The 26280-nt window shown below is 43.8% G+C and overlaps 1 protein-coding gene across 1 annotated transcript in view; it reads left to right on the top strand.

Annotated features, from left to right (window-relative positions):
• TMEM132B (transmembrane protein 132B) overlaps positions 1 to 26280 on the top strand; it is a 514332-nt gene that overhangs the window by 165669 nt on the left and 322383 nt on the right. The window contains exon 2 of the mRNA XM_060785589.2: positions 8112 to 9018. Coding sequence (XP_060641572.2) covers positions 8112 to 9018 — 907 coding nt within the window. The remainder of the gene's footprint in view (positions 1 to 8111; positions 9019 to 26280) is intronic.

Raw genomic sequence — 26280 nt, 5'->3', positions numbered from 1 at the left:
TCTATATTCCACATTACAAATCTGCTTCCTGCCTCTCTTCCATTGCCTTATTTTTAAATTGACCTGGCTCATGTTCTTTACCTTCGCCCTGAACTTTAATGCAACCACTATTAGTGTAACAGCTGATTTAATAGATATTGCATTATGCTCCCATAGCCCGATTGGGCACCTCATTTTTCACTACTTTCCCACCAAGATTCATGGGGTGGTTCTGATTCTTGGGACTGAAGAGGGGGGTGCTTGCCTCCGCCTGGGTGACAGATGGCTTTTTTAGATGTTCCGATGGCCTCGTAAAACGCTACTAAATTCAGATATCAGATTTAGTTGCAGGCAAATTCTGGGACAAACCTCATCCTGTCTCTTGGGTTTTATGGCTCCCCATATAAGCTCTCAAACAAAATTTGTGCATCGTTCACCTTGACTTATAGCAGGGCTGGAATGCTCCGCCTCACACCCGACTCTCAAAAGATGCTCTGAATTGCAGTCACTCGAATGAAATTGAAATGGGGAGAGGAGTATATGTTTTATATATCATCTTGTAAATCAGGACTTGAGAGATGCGAGATGCCTAGGTAATGGAAGAAGTAAAGACAATATGCAGTATAACATCAGCACATATGTAGTTTTCAGTTAAGTCCTGGGATTCAAGGCCATTGGGGCTGTCAGCAAAGACCACGCTTAAGGCAAGACGTTGAGGAAATGCTGTGATGAATACCTCATCTTTGTCATAAGGAACTGAGGCTGGAGCTATGCTGCCTTATAATGCAGTTTGGAATTGCATTATACAGTCAGTGTGGATCCAACCCGAGACAGGGTGTTCAGTCCAGAGCATGGAAAAATGACTTGTTTGAATGACAACTTTTGGAATCCCCAGGAATAATCAAAACAAGCCTCCTTAATTCTGTTCTCAATGCAACACACAGCTTATGAAAGAAGTGGAGATGACAATCTTAGGTTACTTGAGAAACAACTTCATCCAGGATTGAGGTCCTGGGAGAAAATAATCATTGAATCTTTATGTGCCAGGACATGTGGGTGTGGTTTTGGTATTGAGATCTAATTCCTCAATGCCAGGCCCGTAACCAGGATTTCGATTCGGGGGGGGGGGGGGGGGAAGGGGGCTGAGCCTGAGTGAAAGAAGGTCTACCCTAGCAAACCTTTTGTATCATTACCCCAATACCCCCATGCATATGGGATAAATTGAGGATAGTGATCAGATCATGATATGAATAAACTTAGCAGTTTAAATAATGCACCAGTAAGGCCTTTTCGCGAACCACCATGAGAATTTCGGAGGGGGCTGAAGCCCCTCAAGACCCCCCCTCCCCCGGCTACATGCCTGCTCAATGCTATGGAATCCTGGGATTTGTAGTTTGATTTTTTTTCATGTCAGGAACGACTTGAGAAACTGCAAGTGAGAGAATTGGCTGTCTGCAAGGACATTGCCCAGGGGATGCCTGGATGTTTTGATGTTTTACCATCCTTGTGGGAGGCTTCTCTCATGTCTCCACATGAGGAGTTGGAGCTGACAGAGGGAGCTCATCCGCGCTCCCCCGAGTCGAACCTATGACTTATAGGTCTTCAGTCCTGCTGGCACAAGAGTGTAACCCATTGTGCTATCGGGGGCTCCGATGAGGAACTAGCATTACTTAGCAGCAGACCCTGTAAAAAGACAATTACAGTGTATATGTTCCCTATGAAAGCTTATGCTTCCAGCTTTGTGCTTGCAGTCTCTTAGGTGCTACAAAATCCCTTTGCATACTGATATTCCAGACTAACGCAGCTATGTCTTTGAAGTCTATAGCTGGTAGTGTTAACTACAAGTGTGGGCAAAAGGAGAGCATTGCCTCCCAAAAAAGAAATCTTCCCTCCCAATGAAATTTTCCATCTATCCCCAAATGTCTGGCATTGCTCTGATCAGTGCTAGTTGGCTGGTTTAGGAGCTGTCATTTTCTTCTACTGCTGACATTTAATGGCAAAATAAGGCCAACCTACTGGGATCTGTAAAGGAAAGAAAGGGGGAAAAACATACATTTCGGGTAAAGTTACTAGAAGGCACTCTGTTGACGCTTCTCTTAGACATGGAAAGAAACCTGTGGATCATTCTGGGGACATGGACTAGACATGGGGTTCTTCTTTGGCTCCATCAATACTGCCATATAATGCAGTTTCATAATGTAGTTTAACTGCATTGAACAGTGTTACATGAGTTTACACTGTTATAGAATGCAATTCAAGGCAGATACATTGCTTTATCTGGGGCGTAGTTAGCACAGTGGGTTAAACTTCTAACTACAGAATATTTTGCTGATTGGAAGGTCGGTAGTTCAAGCCGTGGGTGGGGTGAGCTCCCACCGTCGGCTCTAGCTCTTCTGCTTATCCAGCAGTTGGGAAAAAGAAATGTGAGTAGATAAACAGGTACTGCTTTCACGGGGAGGTGGAGGGTGCCCCTGTAGACATTCCAGCAAGGCGTCCATGGACAGCAGGCTCCTCAGGTGTGGAGCGATGGAACAACAGCACCTCCCCATGGCTGAGTCAAGCACAGCCTCCGGATGCCGGAAATGAAAAAAAAAAAGAAAAAGAAAAGAGGGAAGCTTTGCCTCTGTCTATGTATTGTCTGTCTGCTAATTTGTATAATGGCATTGAATGAATGTTTACCATAAATGCATTCTGTAATCTTCTCTGAGTCCCCTTGGGGAGATAGAGAGGAATATAAATAAAGCATATTCTTATTATTTTATTTATTTATTTATTTATTTAGTACACTTGTATACCGCTAATATCTCAGCCTGTGCGGCGACTCATTGCGGTTTACAACATATTTAAAAATACAATATTCACTTTAAAAATATAAAATAAAATATAAAAATACATACATATACATACATAGTATTGGGCCACCAATACAGACCGGAACATCTCATAGTTAAAGTCGTAATCCAATTCGTTATCCTTGATTGCTAGTCCATGATCAAAACATCATCACATCGGAATTAGTTGAAAACTTGCTCGAACATCCAAGTTTTCAGTTTTTTCCGAAATGCCATTAGCGAGGTGGCTGATCTTATTTCAGTAGGGAGGGCATTCCAAAGCCGGGGGGCCACCACAGAAAAGGCCCTATCTCTCGTTCCCGCAAGCCGCACTTGTGAAGCAGGCGGGATGGAGAGAAGGGCTTCTCCTGAAGATCTTAGGGTCCTGGTGGGCTGATAGGCCGAGATACGTTCAGATAGGTATGTAGGGCCAGAACCGTTTAGGGCTTTAAAGGTCAAAGCCAGCACTTTGAATTGGGCTCGGTAGCTAATCGGTAGCCAGTGGAGCTGGTACAGCAGAGGAGTTGTATGCTCCCTGCGCCCTGCTCCTGTTAATACCATGGCTGCCGCCCGTTGGACTAATTGGAGCTTCCGGGCCGTCTTCAAAGGCAACCCCACGTAGAGAGCGTTGCAGTAGTCAAGGCGGGATGTAACCAGAGCGTGGACTACCGTGGCCAAGTCAGACTTCCCAAGGTACGGTCGCAGTTGGCGCACGAGTCTTAACTGTGCGAATGCTCCCCTGGTCACCGCCGAAACCTGGGGATCCAGGCTCAGCGATGAGTCCAGGATCACACCCAAACTGCGAACCTGTGTCTTCAGGGGGAGTGCGACCCCGTCTAACACAGGCTGTAACCCTATACCCTGTTCGGCCCTGCGACTGACCAGGAGTACCTCTGTCTTGTCTGGATTCAATTTCAATTTGTTCGCCCCCATCCAGACCGTCACAGCGGCCAAGCACCGGTTCAGGACCTCGACAGCCTCCTTAGTAGCGGGTGGGAAGGAGTGACAGAGCTGGACATCATCTGCGTACAGATGACACCGCACCCCGAAACTCCGGATGATCTCGCCCAGCGGCTTCATGTAGATGTTAAACAACATGGGGGACAGTATTGAACCCTGAGGAACCCCACAAAACAAAGGTTGTGGGGTAGAACAGGAGTCCCCCAGTGACACCTTCTGAGACCGATCCTCGAGGAATGACCGGAGCCACTGCAGAGCAGTACCTCCGAGACCCATTCCCGCGAGGCGTCCCAGAAGGATACCGTGGTCGACGGTATCGAAGGCCGCTGAGAGGTCGAGTAGCACCAACAGGGACACACTCCCCCTGTCGAGCTCCCGACGGAGATCATCCACTAAGGCGACCAAGGCTGTCTCGGTACCATGTCCCGGCCTAAAGCCAGACTGTGCCGGGTCTAGATAATCCGTGTCTACCAAGAATGCCTGGAGTTGTGAGGCCACCACACGTTCCATGACTTTGCCCAAAAAGGGAAGATTGGAAACAGGCCGATAGTTTACCAATTGAGTGGGGTCCAGTGATGGTTTCTTCAACAGCGGTTTTATCACAGCTTGCTTTAAGCTGGCTGGAAAAATGCCTTCCCGAAGGGAGGCATTAACCACCACCTTAACCCACTCGGCCAATCCCCCTCTGGCCTCCTTTAGAAGCCAGGATGGGCAGGGGTCTAGGATGCATGTGGTAGCTCTCATTCCTCCAAGCACCTTGTCCACATCCTCGGTTTGAACCAATTGAAATGAATCCATCAAAATCGGGCAAGCAGATGCTCGTGTTACATCCTCAGAGACTGCCGTTAATATGGTGTCCAGTCCAGAGCGGATCAAAGCGACTTTGTCTGTAAAGAACCGAGCAAAAGCTTCACAGCGAGCTGCCGCGTCATCAGGGCACCCATCCTGAATGGTGGGTTTTAAAAGGCCTCTGACAACTCGGAACAGTTCAGCCGGACGGTTCTTTGCAGACGCAATAGTGGCCGCAAAGAAAGTTTTCTTTGCGGCTCTTATTGCCGCGGCATATGACCTTAAAAAGGACACAAACCGTGTTCGGTTTGGCTCGCTCGGATCCAAACGCCACACGCTCTCTAGTTCCCTCTTCTTTCGCTTCAACACCGCCAGCTCCTCAGTAAACCAAGGAGCTGGTTTAGTTCGGCTACTTGAGAGGGGACGTTCTGGAGCGATCGTGTCTATTGCCCTGGTCATCTCCCCATTCCAGAGAGCGACCAGGGCATCAACAGGATCACCAACCAAGGTGGCGGGGAAATCCCCAAGAGCCATCAGGAATCCTTCCGGATCCATAAGCCTCCTGGGGCGGACCAATTTAATAGGTCCTCCACCTCTGCGGAGGTTAGGGGGCGCAGTAAGTCTAAAGCTGACCAGGTGGTGGTCGGTCCATGGCAACGGAGAGATGGATAACTCCTCAACACCGCCACCTTCCTCCCATCCCTGGCAGAAAACCAAGTCCAATGTATGTCCAGCACTGTGGGTGGGGCCAGATACTTGTTGGGACAGACCCATGGTCGCCATGGTAGACATGAAGTCCTGAGCCGCTCCCGTTAGGGCAGCCTCGGCGTGGACGTTGAAGTCCCCCAGCACAAGCAGCCGTTGGGACTCCAATGCCAGGTCCGAGACTACCCCCGCTAGCTCAGGTAGGGAGACTGTAGTGCAGCGAGGTGGACGGTACACTAGCAGAATCCCTAATCTGTCCCGGTCACCCACCCTCAGGTGGACGCATTCAAAATTTGTTGACTGCGGGATGGGGGTCCTGGTCAGAGAAATGGAATCTCTATAGACTACTGCAACCCCGCCTCCCCGCCCTCCGGATCTCGGTTGATGCTGCACAGAGAACCCGGGTGGACAAAGCTGGGTCAAGTTTACACCTCCAGCTTCGTCCAGCCAGGTCTCTGTGATGCACGCCAGATCTGCCCGTTCATCCAGGATTAAATCCTGGATGAAAGTTGTTTTACCATTGACAGATCTGGCGTTCAACAGCACCACCTTCAATCCTGAGGGACCGCCATCCTGGTTACACCTACTTACCGTATCAGGAGACCGATTTGGGATTACTAATGTTGTTCCACGTTCCCTAGGCCGAATTAAAGGTCTCCTTTTCCCGTATCTCCCCTTCCCCACCACGACTTCTATGGGGGCTCCTCGGTTAACGGAAGCCTCTCCCTCCTCCATGACGCATTTGATGCTTATAATAATAAACCAAGGATCATTGCGGTTTGCATGCCATGTTACAATTTCAGTTTGCCATAGCTTTGCCTTCCAAGTGGTCTTCGGTCCTGTTAGGCTGTATTCGAGTTCCCTCGTGCTATTCCATTTCTTCTTACCCACATATGCAATTAGCAACCAAATTAACAGATGCCAAGAAGTAGATGGTGGCATGAGTAGTAATTGTTAAGCACAGTCAGGGCACAGATCATATTATTATGATCATTATTATTATTATGAACCTGCATTATATGGCAGTGTAGATGGGGCCTTTGTTTCCAGAAGTGAAGAAGAGAGCCACCTGTCATGTAAAGCCAAAGCTGATGGGTTCTCCATGTAAATATATATATAATATAAAAGCAATGTTTTTCTCACAATGTTTCTGGAGAAGGGGAATCTTCCTCCACTTACAAAACCCCCTCTCATTTAAAAACAGGTTGAAATAAGGGGGAGATGAGTCGGTTTGATTGAAAAGCAGGAAAGAATTGAAGTGCAAGGAAATGTCACACAAAGCAAGTGAAAAATAAATGGCCTGGATTTTATAAAATGAAGGAGGAGTGGGATTGGAGCCAAGTCAAAATGACAGGTCTCGTGAGCAATTTAGCAGGGAGGTCTGAGAAAGGTGGTTTGGGGAAAAGAAAAGGAAAGCCTTCTTAAAAGCAGCTGATTGTTGTTTTGGTTATTCCTCTCTGCAAAACCTTTGCTGGCTCCATCGGAGATATCTCTGCTTGTAGCGGGTGTCACTGGAGTCTTTAATGTTTCAGGGGGTGGGACTCTACGCATCGGCTCTCCCCATAAATGCTGAGCATTCAGTTGACATCTTGAGATTTCGAGGCAGACAAAACAAAGTTTCGTCGTAATGTGATGGCAAGGAACTTCTCTCAAATTGAGGGATAAATTCAGTTTTCAGGGAAATCCTCGAGGGCCACATTCTTGGGGCCAAAGGCAAAAAAGGTGAACTCTACATTACCAGCACATTTTGGTTAATGCATTTACTGCCAGTATTTTAAACTTTCAAAAGCTGGGGAATCACTAGAATAGCATTTCTCAACCTGAGGGTTGGGACCCTGGGGGGCTCGCGAGGGGGTGTCAGAGGGGTCACCAAAGACCATAAAAAAACACAGTATTTTCTGTTGGTCATGGGGGTTCTTTGTGGGAAGTTTGGCCCAATTCTATAGTTGTTGAGGTTCAGAATGCTCTTTGATTGTAGATGAACTATAAATCCCAACAATTACAACTCCCAAATGTCAAGGTCTATTTTTGGGAAACTATACCAGTGTTCACATTTGAGTATTTGTGCCAAGTTTGGTCCAGACCTATCATTGTTTGAGTCCACAGTTCTCTCTGGATGTAGGTGAACTACAACTCCAAAACTCAAGATCAATGCCCATCAAAATCTTCCAGTATTTTCTGTTGGTCTTGGGAGTTCTGTGTGCCAAGTTTGGTTCCATTCCATCATTTGTGGAATTCAGAATGCTCTTTGATTGTAGATGAAATCTAAATCCCAGCAACTACAACTCCCAAATGACAAAATCAGTCCCCCGCAACCGCACCAGTATTCAAATTTGGGCATATTGGGTATTTGTGCCAAATTTGGCCCAATGAATGAAAATACATCTTGCATATCAGATATGTACATTACAATTCATAACAGTAGCAAAATGACAGTTATGAAGTAGCAACGAATATAATTTTATTGTTGGAGATCACCACAACCTAAGGAACTGTATTAAGGGTTGCAGCATTAGGAAGGTTGAGAACCACTTTACTAGAAGATGGTGTGAAGGGAAAGGGGGTGTGGTCCTTCCAACTCTTAGAATTCAATAACTTTGCTTTTCATTGTTTTGAGTATGTGTGTGGGGAGGGGGACCTTCTGTCTTGGTTACATTAGTGTGTGGCAGGGGGCTGTCATTGCCTTCTTTCACTGAGTTCTCTTCTTAAGAAATAACGTCCCAAGAGTTCTAATATATGCTTTGGAATATCTGGCTCATAATTACACTAAAAGAGCCTCCATGGGGATTTTTTCATTCTTTTTTAAAACTTGGTATAATTTATCTCTCACTTTTTCTTTCGTTGCAGTGGTGGAATGCCGAGGGGGAATTGTGGACAGCATGCAGCGGTTTGCAAGCTTGCCAGTGTACCTCCCGGCGAGTTATAGCATCTCCAATGCCAACGTTTCCTTCTTCTTGAAGGAAACCAACCAGGATATCATGAGGAATGCTAGTTTGCAGTCCCGAACGGAGCCTTTCTTGGTCTATCGAACCAATAGCTTGCCTGGGTTAAATGCTACTTATGGTCCATTTACTGTGGAACAAACCGTGCCTCCGAACCTCCTGCAGACCTCTGCTTTGTTCAGTTTTGCTGACCGGTTCACTTTTAACTGGAAGTTACAGTCGCATATCATTGACAGCTCCGTCTATTCTAACAGGCCCAAAGTCCAAGCTTTGTTCTATGTTTCTGGCAAAGACTGGGAAGACTATGATCCTTCTGAGATCCTGCCCTGTGTGCGGATGATGGCCTTCCAGGAGGATCGAGTGGCTGTCAGCAGCTGTCGCTTGAAAGGTCCTTTGGGGTTATGTGTTGCCGAGCTGGAGTTCTCCCCAAGCTGGTTCAACCCTGCCTTGGCCACTGCATTGCCACCATCACTTCTAGAGTTTCAACAGATGGCCAGTTCCTTGGAAGGGACTACTGTGGAGCTTTTCTATTGGATGTATTCAGTGAATGGGGAGTGTTCTTCAGAGGACCAACGCCCCGAAAACTTTCTACACCCAAAAGGCCAAGAGAAAGCACAGCTGCCTTTAGTGCCAATGGAGAGAATTGGAAGTATTATTCTTTACCCAGTTCAAGACAAGCTGAAGAAATCTGTCCTGAATCTTGATGACAACGTTGTGCTGTCTTTGCCACTCAGCCCCGTCAAGAAAGGGGACCTTGTCATGTTTCATGTATCCCTCGCCAGTGGCTCTCGAACAGATCAGTTTACACTAAGGTAAGTGTTGTTGTTGTTGTTGTTGTTGTTGTTGTTGTGTATGCAAGAGTGTGTGTTGAACAAGATATACACTGTTATATCTCAACTGATCGGAACCCATACGGGGCTGGTTTACCATTTGTGTCAATGGTAACAAAACAAGAGGAAAGCCTGCCTCCAAATAGAACAACCAGCAAAAGAAAACAAATAAGGGAAGGAAGCTGCATATGTTATAAAATAATTTTTATCATTACAGAATAAAAATAAGTGTACTTAAATGAGTACAAATCCTAGCCAAACGTCCATAGATTGGGGCAGCTAAAGCTATATACATACGACTTATCTACTTATCTAAAGCTTTTCTGACCCGTATTAACAAAGGAGGCATACAAACATTTCAGAAGTGTAAAACAGCTTTACATAAATTGCTGCAGGTACAGATGTTTTGTGCAAGCTACTGTTATCAAAGAAAACACACCAACATTTCCTAACTCTAAAACAGCTTGGTGTGGATTATTACAAATATACATTCTTTCTTGAGAAGCAAATACTATGTTGTTGTTGGATAAATGCCCTTGGCTTACCAGACTCTTCTCAATGCCCCATCTTTTAAAATTAGACCCCTGTTTTCAATCCACGACTGCTTCCATCCATTGAATCAGTTGGGGGGATTCACCTTCTCTTGTATCTCTTGTTTCGTTGGTTATCAGTTATGTCAACCAAAGAAGCAATGGTTGTAAGTTAGGCTGTGGACTCTTGGTCCCATTTGTAAGCAGAGCTCTGGAGCCATGCTCCATTTCTGCAGCAAATTCCTGGCATACAAAATTCAGGACATTGAAATGTGCTTTGTCCACGGTTTTATTTTATTTGCTTAATTTATATCCCTCCTTTGTTCCTTGTTAAATGCAAGATGATTTTCTTTCTCTCAAGTTGTGTACACATAAGACCTAGACACATCAGCTCTGGGTTTCCAGCATATTCTGGTATTATGAAGAAATGAGAGCTAAGCTTGCTGGAAATAGCAACCTTCTACAGCCTCCACTAGTTATTTGTTATGTATATAATTCAGATTGATTATTGTATATGTGTGTATTGCTATGCAGTTTTCCTTAACTCTGTGTTGTGGGAGGGGCTGCAGACCATGTGACCAGATCAGGGACTATTCATCTCAGACTCCATTGGACATTCAAACTAGACAGAGACTCTAATAGACTCTCAGAACAGAGAGATGCTTTAGACCACTGGTTCCCAACCTGTGGTCTGTGGACCACCAGTGGTCCCCAAGAACTAAAATATGGTCCCCGGCCTCACCGTTACTACACTGTTGCAACAACAGCGACTACTGCATGGCATATGTTCTGTATTAGAAACTAGTGCTGCTGTGGTCTATCCAATGCAATTTTCGGAATCAGCACCACAAATAACCAAACCGAATCTAAAGTTGACCAAAAACTGATTTGTAACTCTTTTGGTACTAATGTTGGTCCCTTGTCAAATTGGTCCCTGGTCAAAAAAAGGTTGGGAACCACTGCTTTAGACTATGACTGTTGATTATAAGAAAGGTGCCCTCTGTTATCTGCACAGAGAAACTACTTCAAATCCTATCTGTAACTTGATTGATATTCAAAATACTTGTATGCTGAATACATGAAGCTTTGTGAGTAAAACAACTATGCGTTGTCGAAGGCTTTCATGGCCGGAATCACTGGGTTGTTATAGGGTTTTTTTTGGCTGTATGGCCATGTTCTAGAAGCATTCTCTCCTGACGTTTCACCTGCATCTATGGCAGGCATCCTCAGAGGTTGCCTGCCATAGATGCAGGTGAAATGTGAGGAGAGAATGCTTCTAGAACATGGCCATACAGCCCCAAAAACCTACAATAAACCAACTATGGTACTTTTAAAGAAGTCTACTTATTTTTTGATCTCTGGAGAGCATGATTTAAACTATGGTAAGATGTTTTAAGGGAGAGTAGATGTTTTGGGACAACTGAAAGAACATATCTATCTATCTATCTATCTATCTATCTATCTATCTATCGTGCATTGGCATATCTTTGTCCCTAACAGTTCAAAGAGATATGTAGGTATATCAGTTTAACAGCTGAGAAACCCAATTTCCTTGCATGAATGGTAGTGGATATTTACCACTAGGGATAAGGTTGACTCAAGCAAATTTTGAATTCTTCTCAGGGAGATTGCTGATTTTTCCAAATGATAATGAATGCCATTTTTCAAAAGCTTATGGAGATTTCCATTTCCCTAAAGGTTATGGCATCATTTCCCCCCCAAAAAGCTGGGGGTCATCAAATAGGGCAAGGCAATGAAAGTAATAAGGCACTATATGAACAAGGGGACCTAAGCACACAAAACTATCGCAGGTCTTACTGGCTGTCTCAGTGGAAATCAGGAAGTCATGTATAGGAGCTAGAACATCTGCAGAGGCACTGCTGAAATGGATGAGGCCTTCATTGGGCAAGTATTTTTTATATGTGGATGGAATGATGGAGTCAAATGGCAGTATCATCATATCAAAAGTATAATTTGCCCACCTAGTTATAATGAAAAATCATACTGCAAATGATATGATTTTGAGTGCTGGTAAGGTGGCCTTTGATAAATATTGGCAGAAGTTCTAAACAAAGAGCTGTTACTTTAATATAACAACAACAACAACACAATGTATTCCCTAGGGGATTCAGAGCAGATTACATAGGCAAACATTCAATTCCTTTACAATTATATACAATGAGGCATACAAACACAAACAAAGGCAGAGGCTTCTCCTTTCATTTCGGTGGCGGTGCTCATCTTTAGCTCTGGGGAGGTGCTGTCACCATTTTCAAGCTGAAGAGCCTGCATTGTCACCTCCTGGTTGTGTGGCCAGCAAGACTGCTTGGAGAGTCTCATTGCCTTTTCCCACTTGGAGAGTCTCGTTATCTTTTCCCATTTGGAGAGTCTCGTTGCCTTTTCTCATTGCCTTTCCCCCTATTAATCTATTCACATTTGCATGTTTTCGAACGGCTAGGTTGGCAGGAACTGGAGCTGATAGACGGGAGCTTACCCCATCTCACTGATTCAAACTGCCAACCTTCAAGTCAGCAGTTCAGCAGCCCATTGTGCCACCGCGGCTACAAGATACCAATTCAAGCTGCCACAGCTGTGAGATACATTAAAGCACATGTGTCAAACTCAATGGCTGTGGGCCGAATCTGGCCTGCCATGTCATTTTATGTGGCCCTCCAGATGCTGGACTCCAACTCTTGTATTTCTCATCACTAGACATTATCATGACCAGAGCTGAAGGGAGTTGGGAGGCTGCAGTTTGTTATCTTTAGTCCAGAGAGTAGGGTTTGGATTTGGAACCAAGGCTTGTAGATACAATGTCTCCCTTTATAATGTCCTTCAACCTTTCCCCAACGTCAGAACCAAATGCTATTGGATTGCAATTCCTATGATCCTCAGTCCAAATGATGGATCATCAAAAGTGATGGGAGTTGTTCAATATCATCTGGGGATTCAAACTGGATAAAAACTAAAGAGCACCAACCACTATGTAAAAAAATGTTGTCAACCCCCTGTCTCCATCAGGCCCGTAGCCAGGATTTCATTTCGGGGGGGGGGGGGGGGGGGCTAAAAAATTTTCAGGGGGGGGGGTTGGGGGGGCTGAGTTTGGGGGGGGGGGCTGAGTCTGAGTGAAAGAGGGTCTAGCCTAGCAAACCTTTTGTATCATTACCCCAATACCCCCATGCATATGGGATATATTGAGTATGGTGATCAGATCATGATATGAATAAACATAACAGTTTAAATAATGCACCAGTAAGGCCTTTTCGCGAACCACCATGAGAATTTCGGGGGGGGGGGGGGCTGAAGCCCCCCGAGCCCCCCCCCCCCCCTGGCTACATGCCTGGTCTCCATGGATTCTCCGTCCATGGATTCAACGGCCCTTTGAAGGCAACTATAAGACTGATGTGGCCCTCGATGAAAATGAGTTTGACACCCCTGCATTAAAGAGCTGCTTATGAAAATTCCTTTTCTGACTGACAGATTTTCCTGCAAAAGTCAAAATATCTGAGATCACTTGGACATTAAAGCTATTGCCTGATAATGTTATTACAAAAGCTCATAAAATCTCACCTATACATGTGTTTTACACAGGAATGCCCCATCTGTATTGGAGGTAGGGATGGGTAGTATGCAAAGTGGATGGTGCAAGGTGCTGCTTGTTTTATTTAGGGGCAACTGGAAGAACTTTGCTGACAATTTCTAAAGAAGATCTAGCCAATATAATAAGATATAGTCAGGACCATTGTGATTACACATGAATAATTAATAATAATTAATACTTGGACAAAGCAGATATCTGTTTTGAAAATTCAGCCAAATCTTCATTGACTCAAAGAGGTGATGTGGCTTGAGCAGTTAAAATTGGGTATCAAGGACAGGTAGAAACAAGTAGTTTTAAAAAATGATTTTAAAATTAAGTCTTTCCTTTCATCACAAGAATGATTCATCCCATCCTTCTGTCTGAAGATGGAATATACAGTGAGATATCTCACATATGAGTTTGGTTTGTCATGTCTGAAAAAAACACCCCCTTGGTGCATATTTGCTGATTCCTGATTTGTTTTTTGTTGGCAACATTCAGTAAAGCGTGCCAAAGAAGTTAAATGACCTTTGGCAGTTGCAGTGATAGATGATAAGCACATTAGCACAGCTAAGGAAATTAATACCGGTAGTAGAACAGGCATCCTATTTCTCTGCGTGGATTCAGATCTATGGAATCAAACTTTGGTTTCCAGCCATTTTACTTGGAGCCTTTTTCTGAAAGTTTATATTTCATCTTTCTCCCAATATGAAATTAACACTGACTCAGAATATAGGTCCATGTTCTTTTAGATAGTCTGTACATGTGCTGTATCTCCATGTATGTAAGTGTGTATATTCAGTTCACCATCAGAAACAGTATGGTAGCCAGTGAAGCTGTTTCAACAAGGGAATGATGTCTTCCCTGCAAACAGCCCCAGCGAGCAGCCTGGCAGCAGCATTTTGGACCTACTGACATTTCTGAATAGTTTCTAGATGCAGCCACATGTAGAATGCATCACAACAATCCAGGCGGAAAGAGGCAAGTTTTCATTTGGAAGCGGTCAAGTTATAGTTCAGTATCTTTTGAGGCCTGGGGGTCTGAAAAGTTCAGTTGGTTTCTGTGTTTGAAATTTACATCTGTGTCCATTTTTGGGGTGCATTTGGCCCCATGGAGAAAATAGAGAGGCAGATGTGCAGAGGCGGCCCTAGGTAATTTTCAATGGTAAGCAAACAGTATTTTGGCGCCCCCCCCCAACCAATCTCATATATATATATATATATATATATATATATATATATATATATATATATATATATGGGCATGGACAAATTTTGGCCTTCCAGGTATTTTGGACTTCCTGTTGGCTGTTTGGAATTGTGGGAGTTGAAGTCCAAAACACATGGAGGGCCGAAGTTGGACTATGCCATATATATATATATATATATATATATATATATATATACATACACATACACATACACATACACATACACACACACACACACACACACATACAAACACACGCACACACACACACACAAGCTGTCCCCTGCCATGCGTAGCTGTGATCCAGTTTGGTAATCTTGAAAAGAAAGTAATGAGAAAGTTGGTTTCTAATATATGTAATTTCTTGATGCATGTGTGTAAACAGGATTCTTTGTGGGAAGTTTGGCCCAATTCTATTGTTGGGCCAATCTTCTTTGATTGTAAGTGAACTATAAATCCCAGTAACTACAACTCCCAAATGTCAAGGTCTATTTTCCCAAACTCCATCTGTGTTCATATTTGGGCACATGGAGTATTTGTGTCAAGTTTGGACTAAATCCTTAATTGTTTGAGTCCACAGTGCACTCTGGGTGTAGGTGAACTACAACTCCAAAACTCAAGGTCAATGCCCACCAAACCCTTCCAGTATTTTCTGTTCACCGTGGGAGTTCTGTGTGCCATATTTGGTTCAATTCCATCATTGGTGGAGTTTCTGGTTGCTTCTGGAGTGAGAGAATCAGCTGTCTACGAAGACGTTGCCCAGGGGATGGCCAGATGTCTTGCAATCCTGTGAGGAGGCTTCTCTCATGTCCTTCTCTCACAACCTGGTGATCACAACCAGATACAGCGAAGACATCTGCCCTTGCGCTATGCTACTCTGCTGCTCAGTACGCATGCCCAGTGTGGAACACATCTCACCACACTAAAACAGTGGATGTGGCTCTTAATGAGACATGCTGCATCATCAGAGGGTGCCTGCGCCCTACACCACTGGAGAAATTACACTGTTTAGCTGGTATTGCACCACCTGACATCCGCCGAGAAGTAGCAGCCAATAGTGAAAGGACCATCTCCAGCTCATCCCCTGTTTCGGTATCAACCAGCATGCCAACGACTTAAATCAAAAAATAGTTATCTAAGATCTACAGAGACACTCGCTGGAATATCCCAGCAAGCCAGAGTCCAAAAGTGGCAGGCTCAAACCCAGAACCTCAATCAATGGCTGATACCAAATGAGAGACTCCCTCCTGGACACACAAAAAACGGGGCGACTTGGAAGACGCTGAACAGACTGCGCTCTGGCACCATGAGATGCAGAGCCAACCTTTAGAAATGGAGCCACAAAATGGAATCCACGACATGCGAGGGTGGAGAAGAGCAAACCACTGACCACCTGCTGCAATGCACCCTGAGCCCTGCCACATGCACAATGGAGGACCTTCTTGTAGTAACACCAGAGGCACTCCAAGTGGCCAGGTACTGGTCAAAGGAAATTTAATCAACTACCAAGCTCGCAAACTTTGTGTTTTGTTTATTTGTTAAAACTGCAATACAATTGTTTGGTTGCTCCTGACACGATAAATAAATAAAAATCTCCCGAAGGGACTCAGGACAGCTGGCAAGTGGGACCAAGCCAGTAACTACAGAGTAAAACAGGTAAAAACACATTCAAAACATAACAATCAACAATCTAATTAAACAACAATTAGGATACCAGTAGGATACCAAAACCTCATTAAAAGGATTCAGAGCAAAGCTCAATAACCAGAACCAGTGTTTTTTCAACATTAATCTATTTTAATCTGTCCCTTCCCTTCCTTTTGTCCTTCCTTTTTTCTCTTCCTTATACTCATCTTTCCTCCTACTTCCTTCCTTCCTTCCCTCTCAATCGATCTATCCCTTCCTTGGGTTGTTGTAGGTTTTTTTGGGCAACATGGCCATGTTGTAGAGGCATTCTCTCCTGACGTTTCGCCTGCATCTATGGCAAACATCCTCAGAGGTAGTGAGTCCCTTGGGGAGATGGTAGCAGGGTATAAATAAAGTTTTATTATTTATTATTATTTCCTTCCTCTAAAATTCCAAGCAGCTCCTTCTTTCCATCCTGCCTTTTATTTCTATTTATTCTTCTCTTCAATAGATTTCCAATCATTTCTTTCTTTCTTTTTTTAAATATAGTGTTTATTGGCTTTGGAACCTGGATTTATTTTTCCTGAGAACACTTACGTTTGTGCACCATGATAATTTGCATACGATAATAATAAACAAGGGTCATTTCTAACCTGGATTCCCCCCCCCCCCCCCCCAGAATATTGGCCTCTATGCCTCAGAATCATTTGCAGAATGAGATCCGCCCCCTCCCTCCCTCCCTCGCTTTAGGAAGAAACGAAGGGAACTTGGCTGTGGCGTGGAAAGCGGTTCCATCCTGCATTTCCATGAGATCCTGACAGACCCCGCGGGGAGGCCATGGCACCCAGAACCTAGCGACAGGCATCCCAGGGTGACCTGCCCTTTGGAGGGGGGAAGGGAGGGGGCAGTCCGTGTCTGTTGACCCTCCCCCTCCCCTTCTTTCTCCTCAGGCCGAGCCGGGGTTCCTCCTCCTCCTCCTCATTGGCGGACAAGTGCTCGTTCTCCCCGTAAGGCCACGAAGGGAGCCTCCGCCGCTGCTCCCGTCTCTTCCACTCAAAATGGCAGCGGCTGCAAAGGGGGCAGGGACCGCGTGGCATCACCCCCTCTTCCTCCCTCCCTGGGAAGCTGCGGGGACTCTGACTGGCTGGCTGGCACGCGGGGGCGGGATTAGCACCCGGGCGCCCCGCGGAGCTCATTTGCATGTTTAAAGGGGAAGCGGCTTTGTTGTCCTTCTCCTTGCCCTTCCCCTCAGGCCCAGAGGCCGGCAACAGCGGCGAGGCCTCTCTCTCTCCCCCCCCCCAGAGTCCTCCAAACCCTTGCAGGCTCCCTCCTCCCCGCGTGGGCCCAACTGGAGTTCAGCCATAAGAACAACAACCGGGGAGTTGTAGGTTTTCTGGAATGTCTGGAGGGGCATTTACAGAGGCGCCTCTGCGCCCCTGCGAAAAAAAAGTGTTCCGCAACGGCTTACTTGGCGTAATGGACGGGCCGCCCCTGCAGATGTGGCAGGTGTGTTTGGTAGAAATGAAATGCAAATAAAATCCTGACTATGCCAACACATCCTGACCAAAAGAAATTATTGGTATCTTAGGGCGGTTCCAGACAGCACCAAATTGCACGCTTTAATTAAGGGGGAACGCCCCCCCCCCAAACCTGGGATCTGCGAACAGGACCGCACATAGACCTGTTGGTCCCAGAACATCTGACTTTGTGGTCCACACTTCCTGCTTTGTCCCAGGATTTTGCAGCCCCCAAGATGGTCACTGCAGGGCATCCGGCCGGAACCGACCAATCAGGAACAGTTATTTGAAACCCGGGAAGAAACCTGTGCTTTTTGAATGCAGGGACAAACAGGAATTCAAAGATGTGGATTTTAGCCGCAGAACCGGGATATTCCTGCATCTGCAAATCTCATCCTTTTTGCCATTTGCAGCAATTGCTTCCGCATTTACAGGGAATGGCATCTGGCCATCCTCCTGTTTGCTGCGGGAGCTCCTGGGATAAAGGTAGTGTCTGGAAGTGCCGTAGTTTTTAGATTCGTTCCTGGGGTTGTTTGGGGTGCTGTTTCAAAAAATGTCATTGGATAGACTGCATTTGCTCTAGTTTCTTAGATAGGATTATCATGGTTTTCTGTGTGCAAGCAGTTAGGGACTGGCAATAATAATAATAATAATAATAATAATAATAACAACAACAACAACAACAACAACAACAACAACAATAACAATAATTTTATTTATACTCCACCACCATCTTCCAGAAAGTACTCGGGGCAACTTACAGAAGCATACAAGTCCAGTAACACATAAAAATAGAGATAAAATTACACCAACATATGAAACAATAACATCAGTTAAGGTAAAAACAACACATTACAAAAATTTCAATTAAAAAGTCAATAAAACACAGTACTAATTACAATTCAAACGATTTAAACCAACCCACTTTCCCAAAATAGCCAAAACACCATGTGGCATGTGTTCTGTATCTCAAAAGCTAGAACCGACAGGAGGATACTAGTGCTACTTTTGGAATCAGCAGGTCAGTTAGACCCAGAAACAGGTCTGATATTTGAGGCACCAAAATGTGTGTTGACCAGTGTAATGGTGGTAAGGCATTAGCCTATGTTCAATAAACAGTGGCTGCTCATAACAGCAATGATAACACAAACAGCTTACCATTGCTCATTTAATTTAGAGATGTAGTAGGATAGCATGATTGAAGATGGATGTACTTCTTGCCCAAGGAGCTCACCATTTACCACATGGTCTCATTTCAATGACATTTTTAGGCCACAATCCTATATAATTTACATGATTCCTGTGGTATACTTAAGTGCCAGCATCTCAGCTACACAGCTCAGGGAGGAATTGGAGCTCAACTTCTGGGGAATAAAAGGCCAAGAGGTAATTGGAAAGTGTTGCATGCTGAGAAAAATGATAGACACTCGGGAAGGAAAGAGTTGTAACTGGCAACATCAAGAGATACATGCTGTGTCTAGTTTTAATGTCACGTGCCTCAAAGTGTAGAGTGGTCATATTTTATTTAGTTACCTATGGATCACCTCTCCATTTTTGTTTTTTAAGAAGCTACCTGAGGCAATGTAAGAGAGAAAATATGAAGAAGAGGAGGTGGTGGAAATGATAACGACAGATGATAGGGATCTGGAACAGAATGTTGCAGTGTAAAGTGATTCTGCTTAGGGGTCCAGCCAGTTGGCCACAGCATTTGTCAAAATAGTCAATTCTATCCTTACTTGTTTTGTTCTCCTGAGTGTGCTCTGTCCCCGTTGACTTTTTTTCCAGTTGCTACCTCCCTCTTGTGGCATTCTAGGCACCTTCCCAATGTGTTGGACTACAATTCCTATCATTCCCGGTCATCAAGTTGTAATGATCAGGCAAGCTTCCCAATTGTGAGGTGGACAATCTAAATTTAATTGCAAGTCCCATCTTGAGAAGGAGTCGTTGAATCAACAGGAACCTGCAATTTTTTGTAATAGGATTTTAGTAGATTTGGTAAAGTGGAAAAAAATAATAATATCCATAGTAAATATAATTGGAGAAGTTATTGTCCAGTATTACATATAGTTACATACAGTATGCATAGTTACTCATATGCTGATCATCAAGAAGGGTGAACGTCAAATATAAGTTTCTTTCTCTCTGTTATCATTGCCTGTTATCATTGACAGTCTTTTATTTTTCCTTTCCCCCCCCCCCCTTTAGTTGTATTTTTGTTGGGTTCATTTTATTGGAAAAAAAATTAATGACAAAATATCCACAAAGGACTCCTCTATATGGGCAGAAAACCCCGGAGCTGGTGTAAAACACAGTATTACGCACCATACCTTGGGATGGCTTTTCTACCCACCTCTATCCTGCTGCGAGGGTGGGGTGGAGTCCTGACTCCCCAGTAAAGCTGAACCTAGTTGGCCTCACTGGATGGTCACTCTTACCTTGGTTGTCCTGGAATCATTGTGGCTGCAGCCAATGAGCTCCAAAGAGCTAATAATAATAATAATAATAATAATAATAATAATAATAATACTCTGGGACTTCTGAATTCAGACTGACAGAATTTTGGAGCACAATACTCCTGACCTCACAATTGTGTTAGTATGGATCGTTGATGTTGCAATCCAAGGCAACAGCAGGATTGAAGAGAAACAACTGGAAAAGCTGGCACGACATGAGGATTTAAAGATTGAACTGCAGAGACTCTGGCACAAGCCAGTAAAGGTGGTCCTAGTGGTGATCGGCACACTGGATGCAGTGGCTAAAGACCTTGGCCTGCAGTCAAAGATAATTGGCGCTGACAAAATTACCACCTGCCAGCTGCAAAAGGCCACCTTACTGGGATCTGCACGCAATATTAGCCGATACCTCACACAGTCCTAGACACCTGGGAAGTGTCCGACTTGTGATCCAGTACAACAGCCAGCAGAGTGATCTTGGCAATCTGGCAGATAAATAAAGGACTGCGACGACGGATAGGAATAGACAATGTGGAACGAAGCATGGATTCTGAGTTGGCGAACATTATGCATGAGATTGGCATTTGACTGTGATATATATTGTTGTTTTAATTGTTATAACTGTTTAATTGCTGTTTTTATATGTTTATTGTATTATTGTGTAGGCATCGAATTGTGCCATTTTGTGGGCCGCCCTGGGTCCCCCTCGGGGATTGAGAAGGGCGGGGTAAAAGTATACGAAATAAATAAATAAATAAATAGTTTCCTGTGGACTCATCTTGTTGTGTTTCAAATAATAATAATAATAATAATCATCATCATCATCATCTTCATCATCATCATTTAATTGTATTTTGCCCTATCTCCCCGAGGGGAATCAGGGTGGATTCCAGCATATACAAACACAAAGAAAAACATTCAATGCCTAGAAACAATGGAACTCAGATGAAGGTAAAGGCTTCACCTTCTGGCTCTGAGGGGTGGTGCTCAGATGAGCTTGTGTTGTCCGTAGAGATGTCCTAAGTCATGTGGCTGGCATGACTACATGGACTCTTTGCCATCTCTGGGTCCCATTACTGAAGTTTGCAAGGGTGTTCCCCCATGACTCAGAGAGGGTAGCAGTGTAGGAAGAGGGCAGCAGTACCACCATGGTAGGCACCCTCCCCCCATCCCCATTGCAATGAGCTCCAGGAAAGCAGAATGGCCGTGTGAACAGCAAGGTCAGTTCCAATTCAGAACCCTCTCAACTTTTTACACTTCCACAAAGTGCAGTGAAGCTCCACACCATTCCCCAACTCTGCCTAATTTGGCGGGGGGAGGGGGGGCAGGGCGAAACCATGTTAAGCGAATGTCCTCCACTGGGGGCAAGAAGGACCTGTGCATCATGTGGGTGCCATGAGACAATTCTCACCAATCCTGGTTTATACTCCCTCTGTGGATGTGCCCAAAGAGAATCTTGTCTAATGCACTTGTTGTGGTTATCAGAAATCCTGCTCCAACTGGTGACTGCGGTCTGCCCAAAGCCACTTAGACTGGATGGGCTACAATACATACAAAAAAGAGAGCTTTACCCCATGAGAGTTTTCAGTGTCATCAAGTCTGCAAGGGAGAATTTACTCAACATGAAGTATATACATTTAGGAGAATTACGGAGGGAAATAAAAATCATTGTAGCTCTGACATCTAATTTATACAAGTTTCCTCATGGGCTCTTCTTTTTTTCTCAGTACGTTAGTATTGTTCATAAATGCCCAGGAGGCGTTTTATATATAGAATTTCTCTGTTTTTCAGCCAGATATATATGCAGGAGCATGTTTGCCTTGGGAGATCAGGTTTTTCCCCTTCCAAGTATAACTGATTGTTTTTAATCATGCTTGTTGTATAAGTGGAGTGTAATGTATTCCATTCTGAGTTACAAAAGGTTATAGATCAAAGCAGAGCTTCGTGATGGCAGTGGGTTCTCATAATTTCTCTTTGGTGCAAAACCCTGTTGCGTGAATGAGATAATTTGAGAAAAACATTTCAGATCAGGATAGTGTGAAGGTCTAAATGTTGTTGAGCTGCTCTTTCTAGCATTCCTCACACTGGATGAGGTGGCTAGGGATGATGGAGTTATAATAAGGTTAAATGTAATTCAGAGACCTCGATTAAACAAACTTACTGTATGAGTCTGGGTCCTTCATGGCTTCTCAGCTTAGCCTACCTTGCAGTGTTGTAGTGAGCCTAGGCTAGACTCTGGCATAAAATCTGTCTAGACACACTGTTGTCTTCAATTTACAAACATATTCCACCTGTGAACTATATTTTCCCTGACATTGGAGGGCCACTTCAGCTACTCATCATCTAGATCATATGCATCAAAATCAACGTCTGTGGGCCAAGTCTGGCCTGCCACATCATTTTCTGTGGCCTGCAAAGCTTTCGGTGCCAGGGCAACATAGTTACATTTAGACAGTCTTCCAAATACAAACGGCCCTTTGAAGGCAACCATAAGGTTGTTGTGGCCGTCAGTCAAAATGAGCTTGACACCCTTGATCTACCCGTAGATCAAGAGGGGGAAAACTCATTCCCCCAGACTGAATTCAGTTTCAGTTCTTAGGGGCCACATTCCAGTGGTGGCCTGTGTCAAGGGCAAAGACGGAGACAAACTTTTGCCATAACTAAACTTTAGGAAAGGCATTTTAAAAGTTTGGAATGAAGAAAAGGCTATGCAAAAGCAGAGAAACCACTCAACAATGGCATTATGGAGAAGTTGGATGGGGTCCTTGGAAGGTTGGTTTTGCTTCAAGGCACAATCCTTGATCTAGACTGTGTTGCTTTTCAGTATGAAGAATTTGATTAAACAGATCAACCTAGTATAGTGGTTGGAGTCTAGACTACAGTTTGAGATGCCTGAAGCTCACTGCACGATCCTGGGTCTGCTGTTCTTTCTCAGCTTAGTCTACTTTGTAGGGTTGTTGTGGTTACAAAATCCTTCCTCCAGACATTGTGTCTTCTATCTGGGGTAGAGTATTCAATCACAGGAATCTCTGATTGGGCTGTAAGCACATACAGATTGACCATAGCAGTGAGAATTAAGCTGTCTTAAAGTATGTGAATGTTATAGAGCAGCAGTTCCCAAACTACTTTCCTTAGAACCTCAGGGTTCCACCAAAGCATCGTAGGGGTTCCACATAAATCTTTAATTCTTAAAAAACGTTTAAAATGTCCATGCCAGAGTATGAAGATCTTACTAACATTCAGTTTATCTCTACTTGCAAACCAAATTTGAATCCTTGTCACTGAATTACTTTAGGGATACTCATCAGTAGTTGGAAAGGATATCTGAGCAATGCTCCCTCCCCTTTGTGTCCACCTGTTGATATGAATTTGGCTTTTCAGCTTATGCGTACACTAAAACCGAATATAAGAGTAAGTTGGATACCACCCCAGATTGGCGTATTTAGCTGTTGAACATAAAAGCCCAATTTCAAAACTATTTAAAATTTAAAAAAACAAAACAAGTACAAGGTGTTCATCCAATATTTCCTTGTACCAAAATAAAGGTTTCTGGTTATACTTAAAATGTTTTATCTTTATTTCCAAACCTACTACATTATACAAAACACTCAGGTAACAGGAGTAGATGAAAGAAGGAAGATCCTTGAGGGTTCACAAGGCCTGGTAAAAATCAGAGGTAGCATGTGGGTCCCATGGGAAATAAATGTCTTCTGAATGATTCCATAACCAAAAGGGTTTGGGAACTGCTGTTCTAGATAGATAAAGGTCAACGTATCAAATGAGCAACCACAGGAAGAGCAGTTGGTGGCATAAATCCAATTGCTAGTGCCCACTGTGTTCAAATCTGTTATCATTTTATTTTTGTGCTTATTTTATTTCATTATTTTGTTATTGTTGCATTTTATTTGATGTTATTGGATGTTATTATTTGTTTGTATGCATTTTATTTTGCTTTATCGTAATTTCTGGGCTTGGTCTCATGTTAGCCGCCCCGAGTCCCCTTGGGGAGATGGTGGTGGGGTTATTATTATTATTATTATTATTATTATTCCAACTGGAATAAATTAATTGATTTAATGGAGGTTGGGAAGGCAGTGGTTATTTCAGCTTGGTTGTTTCAGTGGGTCCACTCTAGTCATCACAAACTATTGGGTTTAAATCCCTGTTTTTTCTCAGCTTTACCTTCTTGCCCGGGCATGGGCAAACTTCGACCCTCCAGGTGTTTTGGACTTGAACTCCCACAATCCCTGACAACCTACCAGCTGTTAGGAATTGTGGGAGTTGAAGTCCAAAACACCTGGAGGGCTGAAGTTTGCCCATGCCTATTCTAGCCACTAATGCTTTACATTGAATCCATATGAGTGTTGGCTAAACAAATTAAAAGAAAGCAGGAGCAACCTCAACTTGAGATGCTCATTCATTTGATGGAAGATATGAAAGGGCAATTTGTATGTGTGTAGGCTTTTCTTCATGATGGGGAATTCAGCACAAAATATATTCCTGAATGTGCCTTGGACTACAATTATGCCCTGTTTCAGCTTTGACATCAGCTTTAGAGACCTTCTTTTGCCATTCTTTTGAAGCATTTGCTGAGTGAACAGAAGAGCAGGACTTTTTCACTGGTGGCCCTGCAGCTCTGTAATAGTCTTCTAGACAAACTCAATGTTGGGCTTCTGCGCTAACTCTTGGGAAGAGCTGTTGTTCATGTCACTTGTGAATGTTGACTGTTTAAAACAGTTTGGCTGCTATGACAGCTTTGTTGTAACTTTAAAAAAATAGAGCTCAAAAACCATATGGTTTTCTTTTTTATTGCAGCACTTGGTTTTTAATGGCCTTGCTTTAAACCATGTTTTTATGCCCTTATTTGATGCATTTTTTATGTATTTTTAATGTAAACTATTCTGAGTACAAACGTAGGGGATTGGGATAAAAATAAATGATTATGTACTTTTATTTACTTTATTTACTATATATCTTACACTTTCTGTCACATATGGATGAGGCCAGTAAGGAAAAAAAAAACATTTATCCCAGAAGAAGGATGGACATCTTTGATGGGGCAAGGGGCCATTTTTCTATCCCAGGGCTTTCTGGAAAGCCACACAGATTGCCAAGAATAGGGGGAAATCTGGGATCATCTGAATGAAAATGCCCGATTCCTGTCCATTTTGGCTCGCTCACCCCAAGGACTGCAATGTTCATACATCCATTTTCTTGTTTTACTCTGTCTAGCTCTCCTGATTCATGCCTCTCACATTCCATGTTCCCATAATATGTGCAGTTGGGAACTTTCCTTTTGCCTCTGAACATGTCCACAGCTAAATGTCCTTTCAGTTTGAGTCCAGTTATACCATTCGTTGCATTGCAACTCATTGTTGTCCTCTGCTATATCCCAGTACCTAGTTGAATGCCACCTGACCTGCGGGTTTCTATCATGATCTCTTTTTTCATTTTGGATTGTCTCATCACATGGGTTTGTGGAAAAAATGTCTTCAAAAAGGAGGTTTACCGTTTCTCCCTTTGAACAGTACTAACAGGTATTAGCTGTGGAACTGTTGCTGTTGTGTCTGACAGATCCTTTGCCAAACCTCACTAATGCTGTTGCCCAGTAGCTCTTTGGTGCATTTAGTCTGAAGATTCAGCACAAACCTGACTTGGGAGATCCTATCAGCACTTCTGTGGCCATCAGAATACCCTCTTGTCTCACAGGAGCATGTAGTCACACTACAGGAAAGGTGGGAGGTGACATGATAGTCATCTTTAAATACCCAAAGGGATGACATATAAAAGTTGGAGTGAGCTTGCCTTCTGTTGCTCCAAAGACTAGAACATGGACCAATGGATTCAACATCCATGAAAAAAAGTCCGCTTAAACTTTAGGAAGAACTTATTTACTGTAAGAGTTCTTCAACAATAGAATAGATTTTTTTGGAGGAAGGTACGTAGAATCTCCTTGATTGGAGGTTTCTCAGCAAAGGATGAATGGCCATTTCTCAGGTCACTTCAGCTATAGATTCTTGTATGGCGGGGCCCCTTAGCTGTCATTGCTTCCTTCTTCCTTCCACCTCCCTCTGTTTTGATTAGAAGTGGCTCTCCAGGGTTTTGTTCAGTGCAACGCACTTTTATGCTCAATTTTTTTGGGGTACCTGGTTCTTTAAATTAGAGATGACAGAGATTGAATCTAGGCCCTCCTCAATGAACACCTGTTTTACTACTGAGCAGTGAGATCCATCCCATTTCTGATGAGCATATGTTTCAAGCAGACCTTTGACTGGACATAAATACATCCTCCTCTATGTGTCTTCACCCTGGTTACGTTGTGAGAAGAG

Source organism: Anolis sagrei, chromosome X (assembly GCF_037176765.1).
Source record: "Anolis sagrei isolate rAnoSag1 chromosome X, rAnoSag1.mat, whole genome shotgun sequence".
In the NCBI taxonomy this organism is placed as follows: domain Eukaryota; kingdom Metazoa; phylum Chordata; class Lepidosauria; order Squamata; family Dactyloidae; genus Anolis; species Anolis sagrei.
Note: the sequence above shows the minus strand (reverse complement) of the source record. Positions and strands in the feature narration are given on the sequence as shown.